Source organism: Haemorhous mexicanus, chromosome 2 (assembly GCF_027477595.1).
Source record: "Haemorhous mexicanus isolate bHaeMex1 chromosome 2, bHaeMex1.pri, whole genome shotgun sequence".
Taxonomy (NCBI): Eukaryota; Metazoa; Chordata; class Aves; order Passeriformes; family Fringillidae; genus Haemorhous; species Haemorhous mexicanus.
The window spans coordinates 47960280-47979461 of record NC_082342.1 but is presented as its reverse complement, the minus strand read 5'-3'; the positions used below and the strand labels follow the sequence as shown (position 1 = coordinate 47979461).

The 19182-nt window shown below is 43.2% G+C and overlaps 1 protein-coding gene across 1 annotated transcript in view; it reads left to right on the top strand.

Moving 5' to 3' along the window:
- ARHGAP20 (Rho GTPase activating protein 20) overlaps positions 1 to 18959 on the top strand; it is a 58252-nt gene extending 39293 nt beyond the window's left edge. Inside the window, 9 exon segments of the mRNA XM_059838678.1 lie at positions 2731 to 2797; positions 4725 to 4907; positions 9124 to 9302; positions 12223 to 12384; positions 13359 to 13468; positions 13707 to 13896; positions 14326 to 14437; positions 16027 to 17025; positions 17028 to 18959. Coding sequence (XP_059694661.1) covers positions 2731 to 2797; positions 4725 to 4907; positions 9124 to 9302; positions 12223 to 12384; positions 13359 to 13468; positions 13707 to 13896; positions 14326 to 14437; positions 16027 to 17025; positions 17028 to 17071 — 2046 coding nt within the window. The 3' untranslated portion in view covers positions 17072 to 18959.
- The last annotated feature ends 223 nt before the right edge of the window (positions 18960 to 19182 follow it).

Sequence of the window (19182 nt, the reverse complement as noted above, 5' to 3'; positions counted from 1 at the left end):
CAGCGTGGCTCCAACCAGTACCAGTGATCATATAGAAGCTCCTGGTGACAGCTTTTTAGCTGGTCTGTCAGCTTGCTGTTTGGGTAACAGGATTTTTAAAAATGTTTTACTCATGATACATATGTTGATCTCATTGCATGGAGTCTGACAAGTCTTTCCTTACCACAGCCTTGAGTGTGAAGAGTCAAATATGATGAGCAAAATGCCACTGTTATGCTTCCCTGGGGCTTCTGGAGACTCACAGCAAAAGTTGGAGTAACTTCAGAATTTGCCTTCCCCAGCATCCATTATCCCTAATTTACACAGGCTTTTAATGCAGGAGTCTCTTCTGCTAGCTTGGCATTTCCCAGGCCCAGCAATTTGTGTCTACCCATCTTGTTATGGCTCAGACATCTCCTTTACACCAGGGCTGGGGCCCTGGCTCAGAATCCAGTAGTCCATTTAATTAAGGAATCTCTGGAGTCGATAGAGGGATTGCAAGGTGAAAAGGATAAAAGGTGAATTAAAATTAGGATTTTAATTGCAGATTGTCTCCCCTGCTCTGCACCAAAAATCAGGAGACTAAGTGCTATTACAGCTGCAAGCCTTTGTTGTGATGTGCTTCATTTTTACCCATTTTACGTGTGTCATTTGTACTTCCTCACTTTGTGTACAGAAAAACCAGGAAGCTGGTAATATTTAAAGAGAATACTTTGAGATTAGCAGGACAAGGAGCTGGTTGGGTTTCAGCATTGTGTTCTTTTCTATGTATCACAATCAACCTTTTCATCCTCTTTATGTTTTTAGTTCAAGTAGAAAAAGAATGAAAGCCATATGAAAGATGTAAAATCTTGCCTGCAGAATTATTTGCCCAGCTAATATACTACATTTTTTAACTGCTTCTTTATAGCAGAAAGCCTTTTTCTTCATTAGAGGCATATCATAAGATTAGCAATAAAATCAAACAAGCTAAATAAATTAAGCTGCAGCCTGCATATCAATCAAACACCCAGCCCCCTGGTAGGATTGTTCTGGCTGTAAGGAAGCTCTGCCTCACGTGCTGTATCAAGGTTTTTTATTTCTGTCCACAGAGAACCACTTGAAAGGAGCTCCATGACTTTTCAATGGCACTTATAAAAACTACATTTCACATATTGTGTGATTAATGGGGCTATTACTTTGGCTGAGTTCACTCTGGTTTAACACATCAGGGTTTTTTCCTCTGTGGTTTCTCTGGTAAAATGACAGCTAGCTCGTGCAAAATGGCATTGATCATCTGCTCCAAATTATCAAGTGGGGCAGAAGGAAGGACCTTGGGTTTCTCAGCTTTGTAAGTACACTTGCTGACTTTTCTGGGACAGTCACACTTATCCTGACAAATGGCCTCATAAAGCCATAAAGGACAGCATTTGCAGTCAGAGATGAGCAGTCTGCCTCCTGGAACCACGCTTAACTGGCCCTTCCCTTCCCTGCTTCCCCTTCACAGCAACGAACCCTTTCATATATGTCTGTGAAAGGAAAAGCAAATACCCTTTCTTTTGCTCTTCAGCTGTATTTATTTGCTCCTGGCTGCTTGCCCCAAGGCTTCAGAGATGTCTCCAAAGCCTATTTATTTTCCTTCTGCCCCCTGCTAGCTGACTTAACAGCAGTGCTAATATGGCCCAGAAAGCTCTGTCAGTCAGAGAGCAAACTGCAAAGGCTTTGTTGGGTGTATCAGCATTACATCAGGTGCATGTAGCAAGTAGGAAGAGTCTCAAAAGCCTTAGGAACACTGGGTGAAGGTCCAGAAAATGCAGGGTAGTAGGCAAGTCTGTTTGAAAGGAGGTAGGAATTAACTTTGGATCTAAATAAATGCTGTCATGAGGTATTTATCACTTTTTATAGCCAGAAAACTTATAGATTTTTAACTATCCTGATTTAGTAGTGTCACCAAAAAGGGATTTAAGGTAAAATAGATCATTTTTAATGCAGGGTATTGATCCACTTTATCTTTGGTACATTTATGCTAAAGGCAATATTTAGAACTCTCTGTAATTTGATTTGATTTAAATGAGAGGTTTTCACAGCTTTTCCCAAAAAGATCACATTCCCCAGTCCTTTGAAAATTGTCTCTTTTGATGTAAATTTATCCTCTCTGCTGTACACTTTAAAAGAGGGCTCACTAGTCTTAAAACACCATCCAGCAGTCCCAAGCCCTTCCACACAAAAGGGCTGCACAGAAAGGGGGCCAGCAGCCCTACAACAAGATTTTGGGGCAGCACTGAGTGCCAGGAGCCTGGGGCTGCCATTCTTGCCTTGGCATCATTAGGGTGGGCTCAGGTGAAGGTGAAGGTGCTCCTGCCCTGTGCTCCAGCGTCGGTCACAGGATGCTGTTGGCTCAGCAGCCTGAGCTCCTCTTGCTTGCTTAGAGATGTAGGAAAGCTGTGGAGAGGGTGGAGCAGAGTAGTGAAGTAGGCTCTGACATCCATCCCTCTGCTGCCAGGAGGCACTCCAGTCTCAGGGAGAGAACTGGGGGCAAATCTCCCCCTTTTTCTTCAGAAATGGTGGGCTCCAGCACCTCTCACTGCTCAGAGCTGAACCCAGGTCACATAAACCACACTGCACATGACAGACACACTTCAGGAATTTTGCTGTCTTGTGCACTACAAAAGTAAAGGGGATTACTTTGACCCTGCTGGCAAGGTGCAGATTATCCTTATATTGTGAGAACCTTAATGGCTGACAAACTGATTCTTAATTTTGATTTTAAAGGGCTCTGAAAAAGACTACAAGCTATGGGTGATTTCAGGAAGAGAACATGCTCCTTACCCTCTTATTGGTAAGTTGTTGACATTGTTTTGTTTTTCAATTTTCACTCAGTTACTACTGCTGTAGGAAGCAAGAAATAGAGAGAAGACTGAAGTTCAGTTTCCTCTTTTGCTTTGTTTTTCCTGTTTTTTCTCTTACTTCCCTATCACATGAGTGAGTTTGCCTCTCTGGAGTTAGGGAAATGGTGATCCTTTGTTTTGAAGAGCAGTTGTCTGCTTGTGTCACTAAGAGGTTGAAGAAGTTCATTTATTTCTGCCCCAGTTTTGCTGCATGAGCCCCAGAGTTTCTGCAGAGTTGGCCTCTCCAGTCACCTCCTCTTCTGGAGGTTGTCCAGCTTTCCAATATTTCTTCATACACCTCCATAGCATTGTCTCCTCCTCAGCAAAACTCAACAGAATTTTGAGAAATGATCTTTCCTTCCCCAGCTCCAGTTAACTGTTTCAATCCTTTCCAATCCTGTATTTCTCATTCTGGCTGACAGCTCCCCTCTGATTAGGAGCAAATTAGTGCTCATTAACTTTCTAAAATGCTTTTCAAAACATTTCAGGACCAGAAATCAACAGAAATCTCAGAAGTGATTGGATGGAATGATTTGATTTTGGCCCATGATTCACTAAGAACAAATCCTTTTCCATTAGTAAGAACATTTCCCTGTAGAAGCCCAGCGTTACTTGTGCTGCATGAGTTTGCAGATGATTAGAACAAGAAAAACTTCTGGATTTTCTGTTTTTTTCTCCTGGAAATCAAATCCCAATAAATCTTAGCATTCCTTCTCAAACTAACCTTAGCTACAAGTGCTTCACTGGAGTCAGACAACATTAATATTTATAAAATGTCTAACTCATGCACCTTATAGAGAGTGCAAACTGTTTTGCCTTTGAAACATACCAGACTTTGGGTTGCTGACCATTACTGTGTATCTTGTTCAGGTCAAATCACATCCATGGCTTTAAACATAGAACCAGAGAATTCAGAAATGGGAAAGGCCTTTCTTATTGACTGCCTCTCACTGCAAATTCAAGTTGCAATCCTTGGAAAAGAAGAATCTGACGTGAAAGTGATGCTGTTCTTGATACTTATGCAAGGGTTTATTAGATAAGGCAAACTTTTATCACAGGTGCACGTCAGAAGCAGAGTTTGACTGTGCCATAGCTTCATACTATAATCTCAAATAACACCTCTTCCATTCTCTTCGTGTTCAAGTCTGACTGCAAGCTAACTAAAACATCTTTGCATTGCATCCACATTTCATATATTTAATCCACCAGGTCTTTAGACAAGTCGGAAAAGCATCTTTCCGGTGGCATTTGTGAAAGCTCCTCCAGAAATGAATTGCCTCTGTGTAGTCCCCAAAGATGCTGGTTAAAGCCAAGCACAGCTCATTTGCATCAGCCCTGTGATTAACGTTTCCTTCCTGTTTCAGCCTCAGACAGGAACCATAATTGTGCCTCATTTGACTGAGCTGATGGTTGTTGGACTTAACATGCTAAGGGGGGGAAGATCACTTCCACACTGGAAGTTTTTGGTTTTGCATGCTCAGCAGAAATTTGACGTGTCTGATCCCAAAATCTCATTTCTCTCCAGAATGATGTGAGCAAGCAGCACCTAAACTTTAAGTGCCACAATAAAAGCAGTAGAAAGAGTAAACACTGAATTCAGAAATAGTTGCTTTTATTTTTTTCTGAGGGGCTTCTATGTGATGCAGCTGTAAAAGATCCGATTTTACTTTTACATCTGTTTAACTACACCAAACACAGTAACTCCCTATCTGCCAGTGTATGATTTATGCCCGTGCAAATATGGAGAAAAGCAACAATTCTTAAATTACTGAGAAAGTGCTGTGGGCCAGCAAGCAAAATCTGCTTTTCCTCCAGGGCAGATGGAGTTTTGCAAGTCTCCAGTCAATCCAACAGAGATTTCGATTTCTCTTTGAACAGGCCACGAGTATCCCTTTGGAATTACAATGAGCCACATTCGTGACGCCATGCCCCACGGATCAAAGCACTGTGCCTGCCCCAGGCAGCTTCAGGGCCCTTTCTTGACGGAGCAGCTGCCCCAGGAGCTGCAGTGCCAGTTTGTGCTGAAGCCCAGCCAGGTGGCCGTGTGCCAGCAGCTGAACGGTACGTTGTCCCCTCACCCCAGATCTGTCCCCACACACAGCCTGGCCACCTGGCTCTGCTGCAGAAGGCACATGTGCTGGGCTGGGGGCGCAGTGGGAAGCACAGAGGAGCGTGCAGGTGTATCTTTCAGCTGCTCAGGGGGGTTTGCACTGTAGCTCTCACTGATCTGAGTGTGCTGTTGTATATGTGTCATCGTTGGAAGTTACATTTTGACAAGCTGCCTGTCAAGTGATTGTTCTAAAGTCAGCAAAAGACAGAATCTCTCCCCTGCAATTTTTGTGTGTCTTGTTAGCTGAGCTTCTCTCTGCAGCCCTTGCTGTGCTCTGTAACAAAGCAGGGTGGTTTCAGGGTTCAAGAGTCAAGGCTTTGGCACAGAATTCCCATGCAACATTTGGCAGCATCCTTCATCTCATAAGGTACTTAGGACTACACTCTGCCTCACTGGGACCCTCAAGTGGCAAAGTCTAGGCAGGTACTTGGGCACCTAGATGAGGTGAGCAAATAGAACTTTATTTCAGTGCTCTTTGAGTAAAATAAAGAAGGTAATATTTTCTTCTGCCTTTGGCCTTGGTGCTGCAAAAACAGGAGCACCTGCTCTCTGTTTTGCACTCTGTCGTCGACGACGCAATGACTGCGCTCTGCTCATCATAAAAAGGAGATAGTGACAGGATTGGGAAATTAGACTTAGGGCAAGGATACATCCCATGGTGTGTTTTTGTTGTTCTTAACACACTAGCATTCTCAGCTCAATTAGGAACTCTACCCTACTTCACCATTAATAACCATATCATAGAAAAAATAACATCCACACTGTTATCTTGGGCACTCCCCAATACTTAAATCCTTCCACAATATATGAATATTAATAGAATCCATTTGTAATGGTTTTAGAAATTAAATACAGTGAAGCTATACCAGAGTCCATTACAAATTATTCTGGAAATGGATTATATTTTATATAAATTAATTTCCTTTCCACATGCATTCATCCACCCCCCTCCCAGTAATTTGTATCATATATTACTTCATGGCATATTTTAAGAATGAGGCAATCTAGCAAAGGGGTGTAATTTGGTTTAGAGGCCCTGCTTTGGCAGCTGATGTTGACTGGCAAAAGAAAATAGAAATGCAAATCAGGTCTGTAGAGTTCTAATGCAGATGTGTTATCATCAGTGCTGTGCAAGCTGCAGGAGTGGAGTGAGCCTGGCTTGGGGCAGCAGAAGCCTGGGGCAGCCTGCAGGTCATGCACAGGGACTGTGCATGGGAGAAAGAGGCTTTAAGTCCATTCACTTTTCCTTCTTTCATCAGACAAAACCTTTTGAAGTGATGTATAGGTGTAACTGCTTGCAAAGCAGGTTAGCTCACATACAGTGCTGTTCCTTGTGCTTTTCCTGACTGTTTTGGGTTTGGAAAATGGCAAACATTACCTGCATGCAAGCCAAGGCTATGGTCTGGCTTTTGAGCTTCAAATCAGCAAGCCAAAATCTGTGTTGGGTACCCACTGGGCACACTGCCACATACAGGGTGAATATACAGAGTAAATTCAGTATCTGTAATGCCACACTCTTCTGCCACATGCTGTGCTGTCCTCCCTGCCATCACTTCCCTGCAGTGGGACACCGCTGTGCAGGACATGCTGTCCCTGCTGGAGGCAGCAAGGAGCAGCTGCCAGCTCCACCAGGGTGCACCACGGTGGGACAGCAGTGCAGGTGCTGACAGACAGGCAGGCATGGCTGACAGCTGGCCCTCATGTAAGTGGCTGTGTGGACACCAAATGTGGTGGTGCAATTGCATCAACTGTCCTGGCAGCATGGTTAAAACAGTACAGGAGAGTTTTCTATGTGGAAGAAATGGTGTGTTTCTGTTGCCTCTGCTGTACCTTTCAGCATGTAACAGGAATGGTCACCTACCAGTTAAACATAGCCATTAAATTATGCTGATGAGCACATTGTTAAATAGAGCTGAATATTTATTTAGCAGTTTCTGATTAGTTTCAAGGAAAGGAGATGCCATTTCCATGGCTAGGACATTAACTATGACTTGACATTCCCTTCATGTAAAATATGAGCAAGAAGAGGTGGCTGCTGTGAGCTCTGACCAAAATTTTCCAACAAACTGGTATTACTTTTTTCTGATTCTGGCTTAGGATAATCCACCAGAGCGAGGCCATGAGGTCTTTGTGTGGAAGTACTTCTGCAGAGCAATAATTGGCATCTGTCTTGGCTGAGAGGAGTCTGGCCTTCTCCTAGTATTATAACTTTGCACAGGTTCAAGGAAAGAAAGTGAACACCCACCCCTTCTCATCTCCTCTTCAGCTTATGACTTGTGAACACCCTTAAAAAGGGGAAATGAAAAGGATGAGTTTTCCTGTTTTTCAGTGCATGTTCGTTTTTAAGTGACAGGGCATTTCATTGCCACACATCAGTTGTTGGTTTCTACCCTGGCGTGCTGAAGAACTGGCTAAGATTTCCTTCCTGTCCCAGGAGAGAGCTGCAGTTCATTGCAATGACCCCTTCTTCACATTCTCAGTTTGAGACATGGCTGTTAAGGGGGAAACAATCAGTAAGAGACTGAGAAGAGTTCCTAATTTTATGACTTTTTTTTTTTTTCTTCACTTCTGCTATTCCTTGTTCTTCAAAATATCGTCTTAATTTTTGCTTCTACTGAGACCTACAGGGTTTACAGAAAAAACCACCAGTATGTATTTGCTTTTGTGTCACTAGAATGCTAGCAAACCTTAGTTTGTAAAGCAAACCTTATTCAGTATCAATAACCAAGGTGTCAATATCTAGCTCATCTGAAGGAACAAAATCTCATTTTGAAAGTTACAGGTCAGTTATGGTCTCCCAAAACATGATGTGTCAAGTAAAGCCTTAGACACTGCCAGACTTACATTTCTTGAAGCTTTGGACTGCTTAAAATGTATGTCCTCATTATTTTTTATGAAAAGCATTTTTCTTTAGGCTTTCACATTCATATGTTCACATTTTGAGTTAAACTGTAACTTTTCATCCTGTAAGCATCTAATGAAGACTTCCACCCATTCCCAAAGGGATCATGATCTGGAATGCAATGACCTATAATGAAAATCACTCTTTGAGCTAAAAACCAAATTCTAATAAAATATAGGAGAGAATAAAATATTGGAGAGAAAAATCTGGTATTGTACCACAATCCTTAATTCTGCAAGACTTGGTTCTGGCCTCCACAACAGCAGAAAGTAAAACGTTTGGGAGAACCAGCTAATTAAAATGTGTGCGGTGTAGGCAAGCAACTAAATCAATGCTGATTGGCTTTGAAAACATCTCAGGAAGGAAAATTGTATCCGAATAAGTTTTTCCCAGTTAGCACTTCTGTCATAAACAGTCTGCACTCCTTTTCCCATGCTGTTAAGAAGACTTCACAGTGGCTGATGTTGAGAAAGGTCATATAAAAACCCCCTTTTTGTGTCCCAATACCAGTGTTTCCTTCTCTCCACCCTCCAAACGAGAATTTCAGTTAGCACGCCTGTGTCGATATCAGATGAGGTATGTTACAATGGGGACAAGCAGAGCCCATCAGTGTGCTGGCAGCATGCTGCAATGCCATCTGGAAGGCAGTGATTAAAGGTCAGGCACCATCCCTGGGCCACAGGCAGCAAATGCTTGGGGTGAGGACACTGATGACACTCCTGCATTGTGGAGAAGAGCGCAAAGGCAGTGGCTTTTCCTGGTCTGAAAATGCCCCATCCCATTAGTTGATTCTCTGGTGGCATTTCTGGAGAGTCTCCCACATTGTCAGGAGGGCTAGGATGGCCCTGGACAGCATGCTGGGGTGAGGGCAGTGGATTTCCCCCTGTGGGTGGAAAATGAGTTGTTTAGCAGAGTGCAGCTGTGTGAAGTCAGCAGGCTGAGGTTTGCCATCCTGCACGTGCTGGAGAGTGCTGACATTCCTCCAGCAGTGCAGGGCAGATCCTGGTGATCCCCTTCAGGGCATGAGTGGGACCACACATTCTGCACACACACACACACACACACACACACACACACACACACACACACACACACACACACACACAGAGAGGTATGCACATGGTGGCTTAGCCTTAGCTGGATGCAAGGAGTTTTTTGAGTTCGTGACATTTTTTCCTTTGAAACCATAGCAACCACCAAAACCCAAATACTGGAACTAGAATTGAAATGCATTTCTCATAATAAACACCTTTCTCTTTCCCCAGACCTAAGCCAAAAGTCATTTAAAAGGAAAAGATCTATCATAAATTGGGCCTTTTGGCGTGGCCCAGGCACTCACTTGGACAATGCACCCCTCTCCTCAACATCTGCTGTTCCTGGGAAGCTCTTTGGCCTCTTACTAACAACCATCTGTGAGGATGACAACCTGCCCAAACCCCTCTTGGTGAGTCCCAGGCTCAGGGTTGGGTCTTGGAGTGGTGGAATTTCTCTGTGTAGTAAATGAGGTTATGTTTGTTAATGGGACATTGAAATTACCCAAGCAAAGAAACCAGAAAGGTTTCCATAGGGAAACCTCATTTGTGATTCCCAGCAAGAACTTTGGTTTTTTATATATACTTTGGTCAGGCCCAGCTAATAACAGCTTGAGAAATGCATGTGATCATTCTGCTGCTCTGGGCTATTTCTCCTTTACAGCCCATGCTATGAGGCTGGTTCCCTAATCCTCACTCACACAGTGTAAATGAATGCCACATTCACACATACTTTTTAAACCACTCCCAAGATCTCTGTAAAATCCCCACATCCATAAATGTCTCATTCACTGTCCCATATAGGCAGCCCACGCATGCTTAAAAATGCCACCTGCCCATAACTAGGCAATTTCAGAGCCTTTCTTGAAGTCATTCCGGGGCAGACAAGTATCCTGAGTCCTCATTTTTGGTCTGACAGCACCACTGCAAAAAAATAGGTGGCAATGTGGAGGCTACAGTAGCATCTTTTCATTCTGTCTTGAGGGAGCTCTGGTGCTGTGGGTGCTCTCAAAAGCAGCCTAGGAGCATGAAAAAGATTGTCCTAGAGCCCATTCCTAGGCATAATTAAGGCATGTATGTGGCATTTTTGGTCATTAGAAGGCCCTGTTGTCAGTACAGCAGATGAAGTATTTTCAAAGTGGGAATGAGCCCTGCAGGATTGGGCCCTTCGTCCTAACAGCCGGACTTCTGGCTGGAAGAAATTGCCAGAACCCCACTGAAATCAGTGGGGTCACACCAGTTTACAAGAGGGGGTGTTCTGTCTCCTAAGCTGGTGCTTGATGTGCTGCTTTATCACTGCCTGAATAGTGAATCATACCAGAGCGTTTCAGGTCTTTTAACAGTGTTTTCTTTTGAAGGAGAAGTGTGCATTTTCATGATTTAGGTTATTTAAATAAGCCCTCCAGAGATGGACTCTGTGTGGCTGTGATCACCTGATCTCTCCTCCTCTCTGTTTAAGAGATGAGCCATTGCTGCATTTCAGAAATTTCTCCAACACATAAATAATAGTAAATCTTTATTTGAAAAAATCCCCAAAGTTACTAAGCATAGAATCACAGCTTGGTAGACTTCGTGCTTTGAATTTTAAACATTGTGTTTATACCACAAAATAGAACTTCTGAATTCACGCAGCATCTCTGGAGAATAGAATACTGGGGAACTGAATGGGATTTACTTGCAAGAGAAAAAATAGCAGGGATGAATGCTGCAGGCATGCTGGATAACTGCTTCAGAGCTTGCAGCTTGCTTTCACAGCTGAAGGGCTCTCTTTTAGCCATTGCCACACTGAATTGTCTTGCACCACGCCTTCATTCATGCAATTTCATCTGGGTTTGTTAGTTGAATAGGGGCTTCCCATTTTTATCTTGTGAATATTTTGTTCAAAATGTATTTTGAAAGGGTTTGTTCATGTGCTAACATCCTGTGCTGTGGGACTCAGACTGTTTTGATGGGAGAGTTCTAAATTCCTGCAAAGAGAATGAAAATGCTGACATGAGTCCTGCTGCCGTGAAGGTGCTCCTCCAAAGCACTGCACTTCCATTAGTTCTTGATCTTGGACTTCTGCAAGAGTGAGAAAGAAACATGAAAGAATAAAAGTAAAAGTAATAGCTTCCATTAGACTTACTTGCTCTGCTGTGTGGCAGGAAGACCTACCTTATAGCCCAGACTAGGAAAGACCCCAAACTCCATTCCTTATCCATTGCTGTTCGCTAATTCAGTTTAATGATGATGGACCAGTGTCCCAGGACCCCCCTCTGTGTCCCTTTTCTTGCCATCATTTTTGATAACTTGGTCCTCAGGCCACTGTGTGCATACAGATAATCCCAGAGACTGTCTGCACGTGTTTCCCCTCTCAAAGAGATAACATGACAGAGTCTACATTGCATGGAGCAGGCCTGCAAGAGTTCACCTGCATGTCTGAGAGATGGCCCTCTCAACTAAGCATCTGGCAAATATCCTGAACATGTTATCTCAGGAGAAATTTCTGCATTTCTTTTCCTCCTTGTTTTCCTCTTATTATTTAACAGAAAATATCGGTCCCTCCCATTATTTTAAAAGCTAGGCAGGAATCTGCTTTTCCCTTCTTTGTAATAAGCTGTCTACTTGTTTAATCCTATGTAGCCTCACTGGCTTCAGGGGAGCCACAAGCTGAGCTTTATCCCCCTTGGAGTGACCTCCTAAGCAGGAGCACCTTGCCTCAGAGTTGGTTCTGCTGACAGCCCTGGGCTGCTTGCAGAGTCTGATCCTGTTCACAAGCAGCAAAGGGGTAAAAACCTGACTCTGATCTGCTGTAGAAGTGCAGATATGTATTAACAAACAAAGCACTTTCTAGTTTGGATAAAAATCTCTTTTTTTCAGATATCAGCAGTGAAACAGAATTCTATCTATGGTTGGTGATAATATTAACGACAATGATGAGCAGTGGGGCTCTCATACTTTTCTGCAAGGCAGTGTCTGGCTGAGGCCACTGTCAAATGCAAGCTTTGAATTAGATAGACCACTCTCCTTTTCCCATACCACAGCATTTATATGTTTAAATGACTTGGCTGAAACTTGCACAGGTCCTTTAAGGTCATGAAGAAAGTTAGTGCTCAGCAGTGGCAGCACAATATTTCTGAGGGGATGTTTTCCAAAATGAGAGCCCCAAATCACAGCTTTGCTGTGCAGTTTGGCATGGTTTGGAGGGTGAGCCTTGACTTGTGTTTGATTTCTGATATTTTTTAGGACTAAAAGGTTTTCAGCTGTGGCAAAAATGGCAAAACTACATTTTAGTAGCATTGGACAATAAAATATATTTATGGGAAATCCTCTTTGCCTTTTTAATTTATTTAGGACATGCTTTCCCTCCTTTACCAAGAGGGGCCTTCCACCAAGGGTATTTTCAGGCGCTCTGGAAGTGCAAAAACGTTCAAAGAGCTAAAGGAGAAGCTTGATTCAGGCACTGAAGTGGATCTGGCCCGTGAATCCATATTTGTGACAGCATCTTTGTTTAAGGTACGTGAAGAATGTTCCTGTCTCTCTTTTTGGGTGGGAGCAGCACAGATCCTGTGTTCAGCCAGGGAGGGCTTTTCTCCAGGGACAGGCCGAAAGAGGAATGAATTAAGAAGAATGGGTGGCACATTAACCTTGTGAGGATCTCCACAGGAGGCTACCACTGAATTAGGATGAGGAAGGGGAGTAGCCAGCTTGTTTTGCTGACAGCTTTCCTGAGGTCTGTGCTGCAGCCTGGTCCTGTTACTCTCAGCATATGAAAGGCATGTTTACAGACCTGTCTCCTTACACGTCAGTTCTACCTTACACTGCAGATCCTAGTGAGTTTATAGTGTTGCCATAAATATTTGGATTCTTTTTTCCATGCATTACACAGTCTTGTATAATTGGTTAAAACCAATGTTCCTTGTGCAAAAAAAAGCTTCCCTTACCCTAGCTATTTTGGGAAGCTAAGATTTTACCTTCTTCCTAAATTGCAACAATTTCCATGCTCATGGTTGAGGTGTTAGGAAAGAGAAATAGCAGCACTATCAATGATTAGTTTAAGTACTCCATTGATTAGGGGAAGGAAGGTAGTGATGCCTTGGAGTGTTTATTGTCTGGAGGTATTTGAGCTTGTCAGCTGAGGAGAAGAAACAGGGACTACAGATGAAGTGAAGTAATAAGTAAAGACAGACTTTATGTAACATCAAAATAACTGGTCTCACTGTAGATTTTTTAGTTCAGCAATATCAGATGAAGCATTCAAATACCTATATTTGACAGGAAAAGGTAGATAAAGGCCAGGAAATAATCACTTTAAGCATAATCTAAAGTGCCTCTTTCTCAGATGATTTTCTTCTGGTTTTGGTGGTTGTGTGTTGCCAGGAGTGCTGTCCTATTGATACATCCTCTTGTATCTGTGTATCTTATTCCTACTCCCTCACATGCCCCAGAACAGCTGCTCATGTGTTTTGTTCTTCTTTTCTCTTGATAAGGATTTTCTTCGCAACATCCCAGGCAGCATTTTATCATCCCAGCTGTGTGATAAGTGGGTCTCTGTGCTGGATCAAGGAAATAATGAAGAGAAGATAAAAAGCATCCAAAGGTAGTTATTTATATTCTCTACATTCTTTTCCTATAAATGTCTATCCCAGAATGCAGAATCACAAATACTCAACTCGCAATTTTTTTTTTTAACAAGAACAAGAACATCTCTTTGACGCCCTCCCTGGTTTAATTAGTGGACCATGTTACCCTGTTTCTGCATTTCCATTATTTTGACTTCTGTATATCTATGGAAAGTGGTCACTAATGTGAAGAATTCTGTTTTTATACGTTTTCAGGTTACTAGAGCATCTCCCCAGAGCTAATGTTGTTCTCTTGCGTTACATCTTTGGAGTGCTGCATGGGATAGAAATGCGATCTGAAGAGAACCAGATGAATGCCTTTAATCTAGCTGTCTGCATTGCACCTAGCCTGCTCTGGCCTCCTGTATCCTCCACTCCTGATATGGAAAGTGAATTTATTAAAAAGGTGAGAAACACTTCAATGTAGCAGAAAACCCAACCGACCTTCATCCCATTCAACCAGGCTGCTGGTTGCAAACATGAGAACACTCAGTACCTCTTCAAATCAGGCTCCAGAAACATTCATCAATACATTGTCATAACCTTCCTGGAAGAAGGGGAGAGAGGTCATAAAGCAATGCCCAGTATGTCAGCAAAATGCTTCTCATTAAGAAGATCTATGGTTGTGGTGACCTCGGAACAGGACAGAGTAGAATGGAAAAGATGTTGACAAGGATGTGTACCAGGACAGTTTATTGGGCCCAGGAGACCAAGAGAGTAGTTCCTAGCTGCCTTCATGGATGACAGTTTGTTTCTGTTCTTCATCTGTATGGTGAGCTTGTCCTGAGTTGAGTAATAGAAGATCTGACATCTCTCTCCCATTGCTTTGTTGCAGATTTCTAGTCTGGTACAGTTCCTCATTGAGAATTGCTGCAGGATTTTTGGAGATGAAATTACCTCCCTCTTTGGAGAAATACTGATGACATGCAAGAGAGAGAACAGCTCAGGTAATGCAGATTGATGTTTTGATCCCATTAAGACAGATAAACTCAGCCAGGCGAAAAATTGATATATTCCATGGGGAAATGCCGTTCCTTCTTCATGCGGTGTTCCCAGGTACTGCTGTTCTCTTTCCATTCAATTTCCCAAAGAATTGGTCATAATCACTGATTCAACTTACCATAGACCTGGATCATATCACAAAATGCTTTCACAAAGACTCTTGCTCCTATACCGGTCATCTGAACCACTTTGGTTAAAAAAGGAGGGAGGGGAAACAAAATTAAAAAAAGAAAAAATTTAGTGAAGGTTTCCTCTCAAATCTAGAATTTTTGCATCAGCCTGTTTCTTCCCTAAATATCAGGAGGTCAGTGATCAACAATGGTCACAATACAGCTGTCACACCATTATGTTAGGGTTGAAAGTGTCTGTTCACTATCAAAAGAGAGAGATCTCCAGTGTTTCAATGGGACATCCAGATTTTGCTGCTAGCACAGAAAAATCATGGAACTGGTGACTGAAAGTGTTTGGCAGAGTAGTTGACAGAGTTTTCCAGATTATCATTAATGTTTTTTTCTCTCCAACCCTCTGATTTTGACTGGAGTTTTGTAAATCTCCTTAAAGTATTTCTAGAGCAGCATTTTTGTCAAATAAATGCTGTCACAGGTGGCCTGTGCTGAAAGTGGTAATGACACTTGTGTCAGCATGTCTGGCTGACTCAGTGTGGCTGTTTCAAACTCCTCGTGCTCTGCCTCCAGAGAGATTGGGTGAAATTTGGCCTGCCCTCTCCCCAGGAGTGAAGCACATGGGGTCTGCTGTGCTGGGATGTGCTGGCAGTGAGAGCTCAGACCCATGACATGTCACAGCAACTGAATGAGCTTTCAGGCAGGCACTGAGGCATGGTGACTGCCCGTGCATGAACTGTGTCTGCTGCAAATGTGAGATAAGACAGCTTAGCCTAACCCAGAGCAAAAGAAATTTAATGTAATTCCAATTATTGCAGGTGCAGGATAGGGTCCAGGTGTGCACTGCTCAGTGCAAATGGTGGCTGTTTAAGCTGAGCCTAAAACTTCACAGTGTTGCTCTTAAAAATATTGTATTTTCTGGAAGAAGTAGAGGTAAGAAGTATACCCTGTTCTCTTAATTTGTCTAAAAGAAAGATAGAAAGATTAAATGTTGCTTTCAATACCCAATAATGAAAAGAAAAAATAAATAAATTACTAATTACCATATATGTATGTATGTAAATTATTGTTTACAGCTGGATTAGCTTCTATCTACTTAAAAAAAAACCAAACCGAAGATAAAATCACAACATAAACCCCCTAACCCTTATTTGTGCCATTATCTTGTATTTCTTGACTGAACAGTAGCTTAGTACTCAATTTAGCTTCTCCAGTTCAATATTAAGAGAGTAATTTTTTATTAAATGATTAGTATTTTTGCTTGAAGAATCTTTAAAGGGCAAATGCTCCTGAAAGTAAAGGATACTTGCCAGAAAAAAAAATAACAAAACAGAACAAAACAATAAAAAGAAGCTGCTTGTCAAGAGGGCAGTTCAGTCACTTTTGTGTTAACACTTGGTTTGTGCTTGCAGATGTTGCTTCTCTCCATCAGAACGACTCTTCCTATGACAGCCTGGAGAATGAGGCGAATGATGAAGCTGACTCTTCCTCCAGTGATTGGATTAAAGCCCGTGATCAGGATTACAGAAGCAGGGAGTCTGTCTTCACTCTGAGCGATGGCGATTCGGAGCAGACGGAGGTGGACGAAATCCAAAGCCAGACCAAACTGAAGCAGTTGGAAATTTCTGACGACCCGCACCCGAAGTTTTCCTTGCAAGAAAACTCAAACAAGTCTCCCTACTCCAGTGGTTTTCCCTCGGCAGCTACCTCGGGTGCTCCCAAGACGGCGAGGAGGCACCGGCGCTCCTCCGAGCCCGCGGTTGGCCTGCAGGGCTGCGGTTCCGGCCGCGCCGATGCCGGGCGCGAGAAGGCCACACGCAAAGCCAGCTGTGACGTGGTCCTGCCTCACCAGGATGAAGAGTGTCTCTGCCAGCGCCGGTCGTTGCAGGTGGAAAGGCAAAAGCTCGGCAATCAGAGCTTGCTTGTAGGGATTGATGTTGGTAAAAGTGACAACACAAACCAAAACGTTGAAAGGAAAGACCTGTCTCATTGTCTCCTGCCTCCAACGCCAGAGGGATTAAATACTTGCTCAGGATTTAGCTCTTTTAGCCAGTCTTCTTCTGGGACATCTCCATCTGTGTCGTCAATTTGCTCCCTGGACAGTGCTTTCTCCCAGTTTTCAGACCAGGCTCTGTTTACCTTCAGTGAAACCTCCTCCCCTTTCGACAGCACTTTCCAGTTGCTAAAGAAACACGAGGACACTGCTGCCGCTGTGGCTGATGACTGTTTTCTTCCACCCACCACAGTGCCACCGTCTCCACAACCTACTGAGACTGGGGCCGAGAGGGGCTTGGTGGGGCCCAGCAGCAGGTCAGCACCCCTGAAACCTACTGATGGAGTCGATGGCTGTTTCGTTAAGCCTGACCTTCAGCCATTGCCTCTGAAAGTCACTGGGAGAGATGGACTTCATGATCAAAGAGGAGGTCTAGAAAAGCATTACAGCAATCCAAAGTTTGAAGAGACTGACCAAAGCTTTTTGCAGAGGAACCTTAATGCTTAAAATAAACACCATAAAGAAAATGCCTTTGGTGTTGATGTGTGTTCATTTTAAGTTTAACATCCAGATTGTTCAAATTTAATTGAGCAGTCCCCGGACTCACAGGTTTTCTTTTTTTAGGAAACTGAGTAATGTTCCAATATGAAGCTTTGCAGGAACATTGCAGGAATACTAAAAATTGCTGAAAAGCAAGCAAACAGAAATCTCCTGAAAATCTGGAAGGGACCCAGGAGGTAACTAAGGCCAGTGTCCTGTTCCCTGACCCTGCGAGGGCAGCGGGCTGCCTGCTGGGCCTCTGTCCTTGAGCACTCAAGTGTTGAGCCTTGCAGATGTGAGTCCCAGTCCTTTGTGCTTTTGATGTAGCGTGCAAAGTCAGCATAGCTTCCATAACTGTGGTATTATACTACTGTTCTGAAACTGATAAGTATGACCTTCATTGTCCTCCAAGGAGAAAGTGTGTTGTTTTCTGTATGTTTATACGGTATGTTCAATAGGTGTAGTTATTTCTTTCACGCTGCAAAAGAAAGAAAAAAGTAAGCCCAAAAATATGTAAAGGGAAAAGCTGAATCTTGTAACTAACACCTTGCAACTCTGTGTTTCATTTATTGTGCTTTGTTAGCTGTTCTGTTCATGTTTTAGTTGTGAATAGTTTCTTAACATTGCTGTAAATGGCATTATGTATTATGGCAAGCAGAACACATGTAATTTTATTATGCAACATCTAAAACGTACAACCACAGAATGGATTGGGTTGGAAAGGACCTTAAAGATCATCCCGTTCCAACCTCTTGCCAGAGACAGGGATACCTCCCACTAGACCAGGTTGCTCAGAGCCCCATCCAACCCAGCCTTGAATACGTCCAGGGATGGGGCATCCATAACTTCTTGGGGCAACCTGTTCCAGTGCTTCACCACTCTCTGAGTAGAATTTCTTCCTAATCTAATCCTGCTCTCTTTTAATTTAAAACCTTGCCCCTTGTCCTGCTGCTATCTGCCCACATGAAAAGCCACCTCCCGTCTTTTTATAAGCCCCCTTAAGGTAGTGGAAGGCCTAAGTGAGGTCTTCTTGAAGCCTCCTCTTCTCCAGGCTTAACAATCCCAACTCTCTCAGCATTTCCTCACAGAGGAGATTTTCCATTCCTCTAATGTTCTTTATGGTCCTTCTCTGTACTCACTCCAACAGGTCCCTGCCCTCCCTGTGCTGGGACCCCAGAGCTGATGCAGCTCTGCAGGTGGGGTCTGAGCAGAGGGGCAGAATCCCCTCCCTGGCTCTGCTGCCCACCACTGGATGCAGCCCAGGACAGCTTTGGCTTCCTGGGCTGTGTGTGCACACTGACAGCTCATGGCCAGCCTCTCATCCTCCAGCACCCCCAAGTCCTTCTTGGCAGGGCAGAGTTCTTCTCCCAGTCTGTACCTGTATCTGGGCTTCTCCTGACCCAGGGCAAGGTGCAGCACCTTGCACTTAGACTTGTTGAACCTCCTGAGGTTCTCATGGGCCCACTTCTCAAGTTTGTCCAGGTCCCTCTGGGTGACATCCCGTCCTTCTGTTGTGTCAACTGCACCTCTCAGCATCCTGTCACCTACCAACCTGCCGAGGGTGCACTCGGTCTCATTGTCTGTGTCCTACATCATATAATATATTGGAATAATGCATTATCTAAATGCTTTGAGTTTGTATAATATATCCTGTTAAATTTTGCTATTATATATGTTCTGAAAAAAATGTGTATTTTTGTACTTGCAAGAAACTGCTGCTAATTTTACAAGTTCTGTTTTGTTGTTACGGCACTGGTATTGATGTGTATGCATTCAATGCTATATATTAAATATTATTTGTTATGTCATAAATTCCCTTTATATTCTGTGGAATTTTTTTAATGTCAGTTCTACAAGCTGTTGCTGAAGCAGAATTCCCAATGATAGCACTGCAAATCTTGTGTGAGAAGGGACTGAAGGATTTTTTTTCCACTTTGGGTGGCATCATTCCTACTGCATGCCATCATCCTCTTGATTTTTGTAAATTCTAGTAATTCTCAAGCAAGAATTCCTACTCTTTTTCTCTTCATCTAGT